Source organism: Schistocerca gregaria, chromosome 5 (genome assembly GCF_023897955.1).
Source record: "Schistocerca gregaria isolate iqSchGreg1 chromosome 5, iqSchGreg1.2, whole genome shotgun sequence".
NCBI lineage: Eukaryota > Metazoa > Arthropoda > Insecta > Orthoptera > Acrididae > Schistocerca > Schistocerca gregaria.
The window spans coordinates 341177541-341193003 of record NC_064924.1 but is presented as its reverse complement, the minus strand read 5'-3'; the positions used below and the strand labels follow the sequence as shown (position 1 = coordinate 341193003).

General features: G+C 41.3%; 1 protein-coding gene across 3 annotated transcripts in view; it reads right to left on the bottom strand.

The window, feature by feature from the left end:
• The window catches only part of LOC126272257 (hemicentin-2-like), a 1823560-nt gene that overhangs the window by 379580 nt on the left and 1428517 nt on the right, over positions 1–15463 (bottom strand). For all 3 annotated transcript variants that reach the window (XM_049974974.1, XM_049974973.1, XM_049974975.1), the window contains one exon: positions 6890–7051. In XM_049974974.1, coding sequence (XP_049830931.1) covers positions 6890–7051 — 162 coding nt within the window. The remainder of the gene's footprint in view (positions 1–6889; positions 7052–15463) is intronic.

Genomic DNA, 15463 nt, shown 5'->3' with positions numbered 1-15463 from the left:
CAGTTGCTAGACTACACTAATTATCTAATCATCTAATTCACGAAATTTGCTTATGAATGTTTATTCACGAAATTTGCCACTGAAGTCAGGCGACAACTTGTTTTTTGTTAGTTGCATGCACACGTTGTTAAATATCCTACTTTTAAATCATTCAGATAATAGGACACTAGTCTAAGAAAGTGACTTGTTGGAATCGACCTATATCACATATATACACTTACGTATCTCAGTAACACCGGTTGTTCAGGGACGGAACTCTAAACTTTTATCACTTCACGCCAAGTTTATAAATGTGTTTCCGAAAAGATAGCGAGTGAATTTGTACACAGTCCGACTGCTTTATCTCTTCTGATCTGTGTCATTTAAAAGAGTGACTATCTGTTTCATCTGACCGTATTCTTAGTAATATTATCACCGTTCACGTATCACTGACACACAAACACTACTTTCGTAACAACTTTCATACAACGTCACCTGGCAATGCGGAGCACTGCGCTATCTTAGCCAGAATCTGCAAAACCCAGGTTTCAGTATTGTTATCTCCACTCTGAAACAGTCCTTCCTGTTTCGTCAAACTTCGTGTCAACGTTCTACGGTTTCTGTTCGCAAAGCCATCGTTTTGTTGCCGCGGCTCACGCTGCTGCACCACATGCAACAGCACGTCATTACAAGTTTCCAAGGCAGCTTCCTCTTCCACGAACACGAAGCCCCGCGGCACACTGCTGGAAGTTTGCTGTTCTATTTCGATGTGAACTAGTGGATAGTACATGCACGTCGGGTGAGTAGCAGTACATGTGACGCACGTACGAACAACAAAATCCCGTCCTCGGCAAGGAGTTACTACCTACTTCACTTACAATGTCCTATGTACGTCTTTTTCAGCTTACATCTTCTTTGCTGTAACTTTGTTCTTCACAGTGCGTTAGTATGTAATCGAACACCTGTCCTGTTTCAAGAGGGGTTCAAGATATCGAAAAGAGATCTTCGACGTATTATACCACGCAGAAGGGCACCTAATTTTTTTTGTGTGGTAACAGTAGTACACTACTGGCCCTTAAAATTGCTACACCAAGATGAAACGCAGATGATAAACGGGTAATCACTGGGCAAATATGTTATACTTCAACTGACATGTTATTACATTTTCACACAATTTGGGTCCATAGATACTGAGAAATCAGTACCCAGAACAAACACCTCTGGTCGTATTAACGGCCTTGATACGCCTGGGCATTGAATCAAACAGAGCTTGAGTGGCGAGTACAGGCACAGCTGCCCATGCAGCTTCAACACGATTCCACAGTTGATCAAGGGTAGTGACTGGCATATTGTGAAGAGCCAGTTGCTCGGCCACCATTGACCAGACGTTTTCAATTGGCGAGAGATCTGGAGAATGTGCTGGCCAGGGCAGCAGTCGAACATTTTCTGTATCCAGAAAGTCCCGTACAGTACCTGCAACATGCGGTCGTGCATTATCCTGCTGAAATGTAGGGTTTCGCATGGATCGAATGAAGGGTAGAGCAACGGGTCGCAACACATCTGAAACGTAACGCCCACTGTTCAAAGTGCCGTCAATGCGAACAAGCAGTGACCGAGACGTGTAAACAATGGCACCCCATACCATCACGCCGGGTGATACGCCAGTATGGCGATGACGAATACACGCTTCCATTGTGCGTTCACCGCGGTGACGCCAAACACGGATGCGACCATCGTGATGCTGTAAACAGAACCTAGATTCATCCGAAAAAAATGACGTTTTGCCATGCGTACACCCAGGTTCGTCGTTGAGTACACTATCGCAGGCGCTTCCGTCTGTGATGCAGCGTCAAGGGTAACCGCAGCCATGATCTCCACGCTGATAGTCCATGCTGCTGCAAACGTCGGCGAACTGTTCGTGCAGATGGTTGTTGTCTTGCAAACGTCCCCATCTCTTGATTCTGGGATTGAGACGTGGCTGCACGATCCGGTATAACCATGCGGATAAGATGCCTGTTATCTCGCCTGCTAGTGATACGCCGATTCCATATTCTGCTAACAGTCATTGGAGCTCGACCAGCGCGAGCAGCAATGTCGCGATACGATAAACAGCAATCGCGATAGGCTATAAACCGACATTTATCAAAGTCGGAAACGTGATGGTACGCATTTGTCCTCCTTACACGAGGCATCACAACAACGTTTCACCAGGTAACGCCGGTCAACTGCGGTTTGTGTATAAGAAATCGGTTGGAAACTTTCCTCCTGTCAGCACGTTGCAGGTGTCGCCACCAGCGCCAACCTTGTGTGAATGCTCTGAAAAGCTGATCATTTGCATATCACAGCATCTTCTTCCTGTCGGTTAACTTTCGCGTCTGTAGCACGTCATCTTCGTGGTGTAGCAATTTTAATGGCCAGTAGAGTATATTCGTTTGGTATGATTAGTTCGGCTACACCGACGGGTAGACTACGCCTCCTGATTGGAAAGGGTTTACCTATCCTTCGCTCACACTGGTATCACTGCTTCGCGAATTGTGAGATTTGTGTGTTAATGACGCTAATGTGTGTGTGTGTGTGTGTGTGTGTGTGTGTGTCTGTGTGTGTGCAGCGCGTTGTCCTGTCTGCGTTGTATGATGATGAGAGATGGAAGAGTGTGAAGTCCGATGCCGGCACACAACCTACACAGGTTTTCCGTGATTTCCCTAAAATGCTCCAGCCAAACGCCAGGATGATTCCTTTGAAAGAGTGTGGCCCGTTTCCTTCCCCGTCTTTCTTTAATTCGAGCTTGTGCTCCGTCTCTAACGACCTCAACGCTTAAAGGGCAAACTTATAACTTCAATCCCTTTTACTTCTCACGAATAGTACCAAGGGGGTAGTTGAATTAATTTCCCCATGGAACGATCGTATCACCATCAACAGTGTCACATGCTCATACTCCATAAGACATGTCCTCTCCTTTTCCAGAAGGGTGATGGCAAGGGCGAGTGGCGTGTCCAGGAAATTACCCATCAAACTACCGGTTATGCCTGACGTTGCTTCATTTCGTCGATCTGACGGGAAGCGTTTTATTCAACGAAGCTAGGTCATTGACTATATCATGGTTAACCTGCTTAACTCCTTTAACAACCGATATTTTGAAGCAAGAACCGGTCTGGTTTTTTAAACAGCATTCGAAATATAGTACAAGTAAATGATAGACAGCAATACATAAAAAGTGTTTTGTGAAAATATTAATTGCAGTTATACAAAGATAAGTGTGCAACATAAGAAGAATTTCCGTTTATAACTGAAAACTATGTAATTATAATACATTTTATACAAAAGTACACTTAGTGTGTGCAAATTTATCTTACATCAAACCAGATATAACAGTTCTGCCTCAAAAGTAATTTGTAGGCCTACTAAGTAAGTAACAATAAAAGAAAACTACTTTGGAATATGAAGAAGAAATCAATAGTTCTTTGCATATTCATGGGCTTTCGTCATAGCTGCACACTTATTTGGTACTGAATCCACAAGCTTTTGTAAATGGTTTTGGCCATTCATCCAATAAAGCATCTCAAATTGATCCTTGCTTGAGTAATTTCAGCGACGTACACCCGACCTCTGCATCCCAGATATGTTCTGGCTTGGACGGTTCGAAAGACTTTCTCATTTTGTTTTAATGACCAGAGATGTGTTTCGAACAATATATGTTTTGAAACGATGTCCTGCTGAAGTAGCCAACTCCGATGTATATTTTGTCTCCCATGTGGGACCACATTCTTTTCTAAAATGTCACTGTCCAGGAAACTATACATTTTACTTTCTACTTGAACTAGAGGATCAACCTCCCGTGTAGAAAAATATCCTCATTCCGTGACGCTGCCGGCACCCATACTTAACGGTACCTCGTACTTTTATCTCATGACTTCGGTTTTGTGGTCCATGTATGTATTGCATCAGAAGAAAATACATTACATTTACTGTCATCACCTCACAGGACCTTAGAGCTATTAGTAGCATCCCTAGATTGTTGTTTCTATGCAAACTCAACCCTGGCCTCTGTAGTAGGAGTAGTTGGAGGGTAGTTAATTAATGTTTCGATACCACTAAAAATTTTGCAGTTTGTCTATTACCCAATCCACAATATGTAATGGACAAAAGTTAAAAAGTATGGTTTTACTCACTTTCTGTCAGAGAATGAAATTGTGTGGTTCACTTATACACAGAATCAACATCATTAACATTATTTCATATCATTTAACTATAATTAATAGAAAGTTACTATTAGTTAGAAAATCTAATGTTGTGAATTAACACACGGTCGTAAATTTCAGCAACATTTATAATTTCATTCTCGTGATTGCATTATTACCTTCCCATAGAAATGTTAGGAGAAATATCTGTGTCGTAATTAAACCAATAATTACTTAGCAAAAATCCAAAATTTCAGCTTAACTAAAAACAGACTTTTGAAACACTTATCAGTATCTGATGTGCACTTCACGTCTCATGTCGACATAGAAAAACCAATAAGATCTGTTGTAATTAACTTTTTCACTAAGAATTTTCGAACTTTCTGATGTAAACACTATTGATTTTCAGTCATTTTGGTACTACGAAAGAATCATACAGAACTTTAACATCAAATTCCGTTTTGGCAGTTTGTTCGGTACCTCAATTAATGTTAGGAATGAAATCCAACCTGAAATCAAGATGTAGTTAATGATTTTACGATAGGTATTGTTATTCTAACTGCATAACCAAATTCCCATACAAAAGTCTAAATATCTATATTCATAAATGTATTCAAAATGAATCATCACTTATTGTCTTTAATACCATAATAACAGTTTGTTTAAAATCATTAAATTATCTTTATGAATCATTGTATATTGAGGGGTCCAAAGCACTTGATGTCAATCGCCGTCTGGCCAGTGTAACGACGCAATGTCTGTAAGAGTTGCTGTTTTGTCACTCATGTTGGTAGGAAACAATTTATGTGTGAACATCTTTGAACATGCTTACGGAAAATACATCTGCTGATGGTAGGATTCAACAGTCTGTTGGAAAACATTATTTCAACACCCAATTTTCATAACGTCCTAAATCCAGGCAAATCTACGATATACATCTGTTAATGTACTTTATTGGTGGAGGAGATTCGACGGTTCAAAGCAAAATATTCCAAACCAAAAAGTACATCACTTCCATACTACAATAAATCTCTCGTAACGACAAGTATTTTAGCCAGAACTGCAATTGGAATAATATCAGACCTTCCTATCTTTTGAAATTATGAGTGGTTCACGCGTTGGTCATCTACCACTTACGTCACGTGCTAGAAGGCTACGTTTTACAGTGGACACAGGTACGTTAAGCTCATGATACTGTTCCAGACCACCCATAATTTGTGGATGATTTGTCTTGGAGCAGTAGCCGACTAACTATTAACAATTCTGTGCTTCCTCCTCATAGTTTTTCGAGGACGAACTGATCTAGGATGATAAGCGACTGCTCTGTGCTACTTTTGTCGTCGATTCCAGCGCTTATTAGTTCTTATATGCGCCACAGTCTCTGGCAATGCTAGCTTTCCAGTTTTCGTTCTTCAAAGCATGCAGAACGGCTTGTCTCTCATCAGCAGGATATTCTTTGTGGTTTGGCATACACGTAGGTCTCTCTATAAACAAAGGAATACTGTCTGAATGGCAAAGTAACAACAGTTAATTAATACCGTACGAACAAAGCAAATTAAGATATATTTTTGACTTAAAGGAACGTAAACGTAAATTATTATTGTATGATCTAATTTGATTTCTAGATATATATCGAAAGCTGCGTGAAGCTCTTGATGGAATGACACAGCTATAAACGTTGTTCTCTCGTGACTGTATGCAAACAGTAATCTCAACATTACACCACAGCTACAAAATACGTTAGGGCTCTACTGTGAACGAGTACTACATCCTTGACACATATCCCCAGTCCACGATGATGCCAAATGAGCTGCAGTCCTTCGACGTTTTCCGATATCCTGTGTCCATCTCACAGGGCGCAGCAGTACTCCAGAAAAGGACGAATAGTCTTAGTATAGGCAGTCTCTTTAGTATGTATGTTGCATCTTCTACGCATTCTGCCAATGCTAAAGTATTTCATTCGTTTTCCCTAAAACATGTTCTATGGGATGGCACCAGTTAACTACTTTTCAGTGCGTATGTTTTACGGTGTGCTACGAATTTCAGACATGCACGCAGATCTGAAGGAACGGATACTGCTACGATCTACAGCTGTACGTAGTATAAGAAATGTATTCGCGATTACGAATACGATCAGACGACAGCTGTACAATTTATTAGTGATAAATGAAAATTTGAGGTGGAATGACATTCAAACCCAGATTTCCCGTTTTACAGGAGCCGTCGCATTAACCACTTCGGCCATGCAGTAGCACCTCCTTGACCGATTGGGTGTGGAAACAGGGCGCCGTATGAAGGTTTGGTAGTGGGAGTTATTAAGATGATCGCTCGCATAAAGTGGGAAGTCCGGGTTCGTGTTACGTTGTGGCACAAATTTTCGTATGTCATTAAAAAAAAATACAAACACGTTTCTTTTCAGGTCTAGTTAAATTGTTCGTAATTGTAATACCTAGGTATGAAGATAAAGCGACAACCTCCAAAATTATCTATTTTATAGTGTAAACCAAATTTAACGTAATTTTTTTAGTGCTCCTGTGGAGTATAGCAGTTTTCGTTGCTTGGACTCAGTTTCTACTTTTTTCCCGTGCATATATATTTACAAAAATTCTGCGTTTAGAAAGTGTGAAAAGTCTTCTGGAAATCTAGAAATAGGGAATCGGCTGGAGATTCCCTGTGGACAGCAGCCAGAAGAGTAGCATGCCAACTTGATTAGTAGTGTTGTCGGTACTCACCTGGCACTCGTAGGTGCCGTTGTCCCTCTTCTGCACGTACTTGATCTGCAGCGTCCAGTCGTCGGAGCCCTCGGCGTGCAGCACCTGGAAGCGCTCGTCGTTGGTGTAGGTGAACAGCCCCGACGTCAGAATGTGCCAGTCGCGTCGCCGCACCCACGAGATCTGCAGCACAGCGGAAAGCAACCGGCTGCGATCACCACTCTGTCCTCACACAGCAAGCACCGGATAATTCAATTCACTACAGGATAGCTTTGAGAGACCCTCAAAAGATGTGTGTAGGATTTTTAGTGATGAATAAGTCCGCTCCAGTTGGACTTTAAAAATCCTTCATTTGAATAAACAGTATACACAATCCCAGTTTCAGGATGTAAATTACATCTTCAGGCGCTCGAGTGCGTTCGAGCAAGTCGTACCGGTCGTGACGAAAACCCAGTAGGGGTTCTCACATGCTACTTGATAAATTTGCTGGACTTTTTACGTGACTGGTACCACGTCATGGACTGTGCAGCTGGTTCCGGCTGAGGTTCGAGTCCTCCCTCGGGCATGGGTGTGTATGTTTGTCCTTAGGATAATTTAGGTTAAGTAGTGTGTAAGCGTAGGGACTGATGACCTTATCAGTTAAGTCCCATACGATTTCACACACATTTGAACATTTGAACTGGTACGACTTTCTAGTACGCAGTCAGGCACCTGAAGATGGGATTTACATTTTAAAACCCGGTCGTGTATACGATTTTATCCAAGTAAAGGATTTATCAGGTGCAGCTGGAGCTATTTATTAATCATCAAAAGTTTACCAATAGCTGTTAATACCCCGCAAAGAGTAAACTATTTTTGTAAGACCCAAAGAAATGGTTGCTATCGATGTAAAAAATAAAATCCTATTGATGAACTGCCATAGCATTCTCAACGAAGCACCAGAGTTTGAAGCAGCCACAAAAAGCCATGGAACTCATATGAAGGTGCAGCAAACTGGCTACAACCAGAACGAAAGCAGTGAAATCTGTATTGGAAGTCTGATGGTGTGTATTGTGACGCAGGTTTACGTTGTTAGTGTAAATGACTGGGGCTGTCTGGGCACAAACAGTTGTCAGCATCGATTTTATTCATTAATAACAATATAATTCAGTTAACCAGAGGGCTACTGATAGCAAAAATTACAAAATTATTTCTAGAGTTCAAATCAACAAATAAACATCAACTTTACATCTGTCATCAAATGCCAACTCGACAAAATTCTCGAGTATAAGTATGTCTTTATACAGTAATAAGGACAATCAAATGTAAATTGACAATCCTACAACTAAATGACTATTGGAAGGAACAACAATGAACTGAGGTAGCTAGGCTCAATCTCAGGACACACTTTCCAAATAAAATGGAAATGAGAGCTGATATAAGACACCAAACATTAATACTAATTCCACCAATCGACAACAGGTAGCAAGAAATAGACATAATAATAGACACAGACAAATGGCCAAGGCTGACTGTTCCATCGCTTCTTGGTAGACTATTGTATATGTGATCACACACGCCACTGGTCTAATATTCTAAAGTATTTGTTATTTATTTCACGAACCATTTTTCGACAGTTACATTATCATCAGGCACAAACAAAAATACGTGATGCAATGAAATTTTGTAGCATCAAAAATTTAAAATGTATCTATAGAGTATTTCTTTCAAAAATTCAGTCATGATCACATCACGTATGCTTCAAGAATATAGGTGACTGGTTTCGGTGATATCACATGACCATCATCAGACCTGTACTTTAATTTATAAAGCAATAGGAACCTTACTAGATTGACAATAAAATGTGACACAATGCTTATAAGGATAAAATACAATAATACTTATTATACCCGTGGCAACCTTCGAAGATGGTAGGTGGAGCACTCTTCTCAGCTGCTGTGATGTCAACTGGTGCCAGCAAGTGACGGGCATACGCTTAAATACGAAGATGCACCGCCTTCCTCTTCTCCCTCTACCTCACGTCAACCAATCAGTGTAAAACAGGTTTACATAATCGTCAAAACGTAAAAAAGAACAAAGTACAATAATAACATAAAAATAGTTATGTATAAATATCTCTTTACGACCATGGAACTACTGAAATATTGTATAAAATATCCATTAAAAATAACTGTATAGACGATGTACACTCAGTGTGCCCTCTATGGGCTAAGGTGGTACTACCACGCTTAAATGAGTACACAAAAAGAAGAGAGATGACAATTCAAAAGAAGTATGTCGAAATTGTAACTGGGAATGCTCTTCTTCACTAGACAAGGAAGGTTACAGCTGCACTTCAGTGAAGATATGATCATAGATTCATAGATTCGATAGTGCACATCTATGCACCCCCCCCACCCGGTTTCTTAATATGAGTTAATTCCTTACACGAGCTGTAATAGAAATGTTACACGTAAAAGACTCTGAGTTATGCAGTAACAAACGAAACCATTATTCAAGCTTGTGAGTAGCGTGTCTAAAATTCGGCACGTATCATTCATACAATTTCGGAAATATCGAGGGCAGACGAATACAACATCCATCTTTCAACCACTTGACATAAAAGTTTTCTGGGTGCAGAGCTGCGACGTACTGAAAAATGTCATTGGGTGAATAAAACAGACATTTTGGCCGCCGTTGCTGTGACCTTCCTTTGGGATCACCGGAGCTACTGGAAGGCCGCTTCAACTGTAGCCGAAGCGTCGATTTTATTCAGCCAGTGACATTTTGTGACACGAAGCTCTCTGAAGCCATAAAACTTTCCTGCTGACTGACTCTGACTGCGGGATTCTGCGCAATTGTATCTTACAATCTGCCTCACCAGCCATGCATCCAAGTCGCTGAGTAGAATAACATACAGAAGAACTGAAAAGAAAACTGAGGAAGCGTTAAATGACGCTAAGTTTAGCTTTGGGGAATCGAAAGGTGGTAATGAAAGGAAAATTTAATAAATGTCAAGAAATTATCATGAGATATGTCAACTTATAAGAAATGTTCAACAATCTAAAAAGGTGATATGTTGTTTGAAATCCGCAGAAAAATAGCTGTACTATGTTTGACGGTTAATTCCGTCTCTGCCTCTGCCAGAGTACTTATATTGAACACGAACTCACTGCCTCATAACCAAACAAAAGGTGCATAAATACTCTGGCAGAGGCACAAACAGAATTCACCGCCAAACATACGTTTTAATTTGAGTACGAACTCACTGAAAAAGTAGGTCTTGTGACTTCTTATAACATGCAACAACTGCAAACAATACGGCAGACTTAAGCTGTCCAAATCTTACAACATGGCCGAAAAACACACTTCAGATAATGATTCTACAGCAAAACTAGATATGGAATATAACATTCCCCCTAGAACATTCTTTGACAAACCTGCACACTGCACTGACGGGTCACTGCTGGTACGGTGTACTGAATGAACATACTTGTCGCGTACGATACACGGCACAAAATTTAGTTAGATATTTTTGTGTTGCTAGTAGGCAAGGTATCTCATTTAAAACCAAAGTGTGCGAATTTCTGCCCGCTGTTTAAGGTAACATACTTTGCTCTGTATTCACAGGTGACGCAGGAAATTGAAGCTAGAAAATTGTTAATGAAGTAATGTAAAAATATTTAAAATGCCTGTAATGTTACGGAATAGGTTAGAAGACTTGATATCGCTTGAATATAGAAATTCCACAGTCGCACTTTCGAAATGGAAAATCTGGACAAAGAGCATTGTTGTAGAAGAAGACTACATTGGGAAATAAATGGATGTGAACCTAGAAAGACAGGCTAAGATATGTTCTTTCCTTTGCAGGTCTGCAGTATACTCGATTACGATGTAGCCATCATACCGTATATTTTCAGAGATTCTCAAATTTCATGACATCCTAAAAGCATTTGGCTTGTTAACACACCAAAGCTTAGCAACGAAATTACGATGTTATGGGGTAGGAACAGAAATTTGTGACTGGACTGGAGGTTTTCTGTTAGGGTGGATGGCAGCATTACTTTCTTGGATGGACAATCATCCCTGGATGTTTAACTAACTTCAGATGTTTATCCAAGAATTGTGTTGGAGCCTTTTGTGTACTTTCTGTTCGTTAACGACTTTTCGGACAGTAATAACTCAAAATTAATGAGCTCGTAGACCATATTAAGTCAAACTTTTAGCAGGTGATGCATTTATCAATAAACGAAACTCACACGAGAAACAAATAAGTCAACTGTTGCCATTAGCAGCTTGTAATAATTTGTAGAAAAATGAAGCGAAATGGTGATACACACTCAGACATAGTCAAATTGGGGGTAGATTATAGTTCACTGGCTGGATATTGAGAAAATGCAATCAGTATACTAAGATTGTAATTAAAACAGTTTTGTGACTAATTCTATAATCTTTGCGAGATGGGAGGACCCATACCATAAAGGACTTGGAGGAGATACTGAATGTATACAAAGAAGGTAAGCACCACTGGTAACAAGTTTACTTCCAACAAAGGAGACAGTCAAGGAGGTGCTTAAAGACTTGAACTATGACACGCAAATATGTCTCAGTACATTACAGGCAATCAGTTTCCTAAATGAGTTTGCCAACTTTTGTGAATAAAGCCGTTTACTTTGCCTTATATATTCCTTAACTTATAACGAAGTTACGACTATTCATCATAAGATGAAAATTTATACTTTGTAAAACAATGTAAAGTTTGATCTAGATGGCAATGCCTGGAACTCATAATATGTAACGTAACATAAGCAGTCTAGAAGATTTTATTCAGAAAAAATTCCGTGAAACCCTGTATACAAAGTTACAAGAGCCACTGTAAGTGTGGAATATAAGAACATAGCGCAACCTGCTACAAATCGTTCTAGTAGTGACCGCGAGAAGAAAATTACCGTACTTAGATGCATGTCACAAAGAACACCATCGATGATACGTAGCTGCATGAAATACTTTCGAAATTAATTCACTGGCTGTGAATGCTTTGACATCAAGTCTCTGTAACTCCATCTTTATACAGACAGTTACAGCACCTTGGCTGTTCAGTATAAAATGTCGAATCAAAACACCTTCAGGCGACTAAATTTCCATTTTGTTATTTTACTGAGCAACCAGTTTAAACATTACATTGCACCATCATCAAACACTCCGCGATCCCTTCGCTGTGTCAGAAACATGGATCGCTGTGTCAAAAGGCTACACGTGCCACACACTGAAAGTTGGCCCTTATTCTCACTGGACCAGAGTTGCGATTCTTGCTACATGTCGGTCAGGGGGCCTGAAGAGGTGTAATGTACCGCTGTAACTCGTTGCTCAATAAAATAACAAATGGAAATTGAGACGACTGAAAGTGTTTCGATTCGACATTTTGTTTTATTTGACACATACTGAATTCGTTATTATTTCTACTACCCAATAGTGACAATAAACATTTTTGCCGGACCGGGAGCATTCGCGGATAGCCGAAATGGTTAAAGTGACCGCTAGCTATAAGAAGAAAATCAGGGTTCGAATCTTCTCAAGGCACAGATTTTAATATGCCACTATTGAAAAGCAGACCTATACCTAACACAGCTGATATCAAGGAATGCGCAGTCAGCGAATTAATTTCCAAAAGGTTAGAGTAATCAGAGAGCACGATGAGGCGTTTAAGAAACTCTTCTCGGGTTCCATACTCCAATACGTGTTACAGTGGAAAACACTCTTTGTGATGCACTTCACAGATGTAGATGTAGAAGCACAAATTTTTTGTGGCGTTCGCTGAGTGGTACAGTGTGACTTTCCCTTCAATATTTCCAGAGCTCACTCCATCTCATCGGAAATTACCTGCGAGTCGCACACTTTCAATTTCTCCCTTTTCTAAATCGTTCTCCGCTTCTCTTCGACAGGCCGGGAGTGAATATCGCATCAAAACTCGCAGAAAATTTACCGCCGCGAGTTAGTGGCCCCGGAGGCGAAGAGGCGCCGTAGAGATAGGCAGCATGACAGATGAGGGCGCCGAGAACACTTTGGCCGCCGCTGTCGGAGATCACAGGCGGGCCGAACAAATGGCGAGCACACAAAGGCGGCGCCGGAAATTACGCGGCTTTCTCAGGTGGCGAGACAGGCGCCGCGCCGGCGGGCTCTAAGCTGCAAGCTACTCGCTTATCCGACGAGTCCAGCCCGCCGCCAACGTCACAACTTCTACGATTTATTGTTTTGAAGTAGTTGTCGCGAACCATGTGTTGTACAAGGGAGCATCCACAGTTCTAGAAATTTGACCTCTGCGTGCAAATGGATACGAGGTCGGTGAAATACCGCCACAGTCACGCCACTGAAAGAACGCCGCTGACCTCTCACGTACTTGGAGCACATTTTGTAAAGGGGACACTGTGGCACCAGTCCGAGCTCTGCAATCCCTAAGGGTCGTCGAGCAGATGCGTGAAACTATAGACCTATATCTCGTACGTCGATCTGTTGTAGAATTTTAGAGAATGTTTTTTTGCTCGACTATCATGTCGTTTTTAGAAACCCGGAATCTACTCTGTAGGAATCAGCATGAATTCCGGAAACAGCGATCGTGTTTGTTCATGAGACCCAGAAAATATTAGATACAGGCTCCCAGTAGATGCTACTTTCCTTGACTTCCGGAAGGCGTTCGATACAGTTCCGCACTGTCGACTGATAAACAAAGTAAGAGCCTACGGAATATCAGACCAGCTGTGTGGCTGGTTTGAAGAGTTTTTAGCAAACAGAACACAGCATGTTGTTATCAATGGAGAGACGTCTACAGACGTTAAAGTAACCTCTGGCGTGCCACAGGGGAGTGTTATGGGACCATTGCTTTTACAATATATATATAAATGACCTAGTAGATAGTGTCGGCAGTTCCATGCGGCTTTTCGCGGATGATGCTGTAGTATACAGAGAAGTTGCAGCGTTAGAAAACTGTAGCGAAATACAGGAAGATCTGTAGCGGATAGGCACTTGGTGCAGCGAGTGGTAACTGACCCTTAACGTAGAGAAATGTAATGTATTGCGAATACATAGAAAGAAGGATCCTTTATATTATGATTATATGATAGCGGAAATAAACACTGGTATCAGTTACTTCTGTAAAATATCTGGGAGTATGCGTGTGGAACGATTTGAAATGGAATGATCATATAAAATTAATTGTTGGTAAGGCGGGTACCAGGTTGAGATTCATTGGGAGAGTCCTTAGAAAATGTAGTCCATCAATAAAGGAGGTGGCTTACAAAACACTCGTTCGACCTATACATGAGTATTGCTCATCAGTATGGGATCCTTACCAGATCGGGTTGACGGAGGAGATAGAGAAGATCCAAAGAAGAGCGGCGCGTTTCGTCACAGGGTTATTTGGTAACCGTGATAGCGTTACGGAGATGTTTAGCAAACTCAAGTGGCAGACTCTGCAAGCGAGGCGCTCTGCATCGCGATGTAGCTTGCTCGCCAGGTTTCGAGAGGGTGCGTTTCTGGATGAGGTATCGAATATATTGCTTCCCACTACTTATACCTTCCGAGGAGATCACGAAGGTAAAATCAGAGAGATTAGAGCGCGCACGGAGGCTTTCAGACAGTCGTTCTTCCCGCGAACCGTACGCGACTGGAACAGGAAATGGAGGTAATGACAGTGGCACGTAAAGTGCCCTCCGCCACACACCGTTGGGTGGTTTGCGGAGTATAAATGTAGATATAGATATAGAATGAGAGCTGTCGTGATGGTATACGCCTTGCCACCTTTACAACTCGCATGTGATTGTAGTATATTCTCACAATGAACCCAAGACCATTATTTTTACGGCATTTGACGCTCCACATGTTTATTATCTGCCAAGCACCCCGAATACTGGCTACTAATGGCAACAGAGGGCGTGACTGGACGTATCCAATGGTGAGCATAGCGTGAGACCACGAAACGTACTTGGACTGCTTAGTCGACGAGTAACTCATAGCCGTGCTGTTGATGATACAAAGCAGAATAATGGCAACGATAAACGAAACAGACGCTGGATTATATCTACAACAGCTGCCGAAATGGATATTTCGTCAGAAAGGAACCTAAGAAATTTCACAGCGCGAGAAAGAAGTGGCGGATGAAATATTAGCGCTCCTGCAAGATGAGTCAGTGAAGTGTATGGTATCGTATGCGCTCCACTGTGCGGGCGATGTACACGAGAAGTACAACGATGACCATACGAGCTTAACAAGTGAGAGTGATACTGAAACAGTTGTCGAGCCATGTACTTCATCATCTTTGTCGTACAGAGAGCCCCAAATCCCGTCTCCAGTGAAACGTAGAGGAGGCCAGTCGTTCTCCAAGAAGCGGATATTAAACATACTTCTGTCCATGGAAGATCATCCGCAGCATAGTAAAAAACAAAACTATCAACAGATTTCGAATACGTCCGCATCAGTATGACTGTGAAATGCATAAGAAAAGCAATGGATATTCAAGGGAGGACAAGGCGGACTTGTCACAAAAATTTGCGTTCGCTCGTTTCAACGATGCTCTATACAATTCACAGGATGTGCATAATGATATGATGATGATGTTTGGTT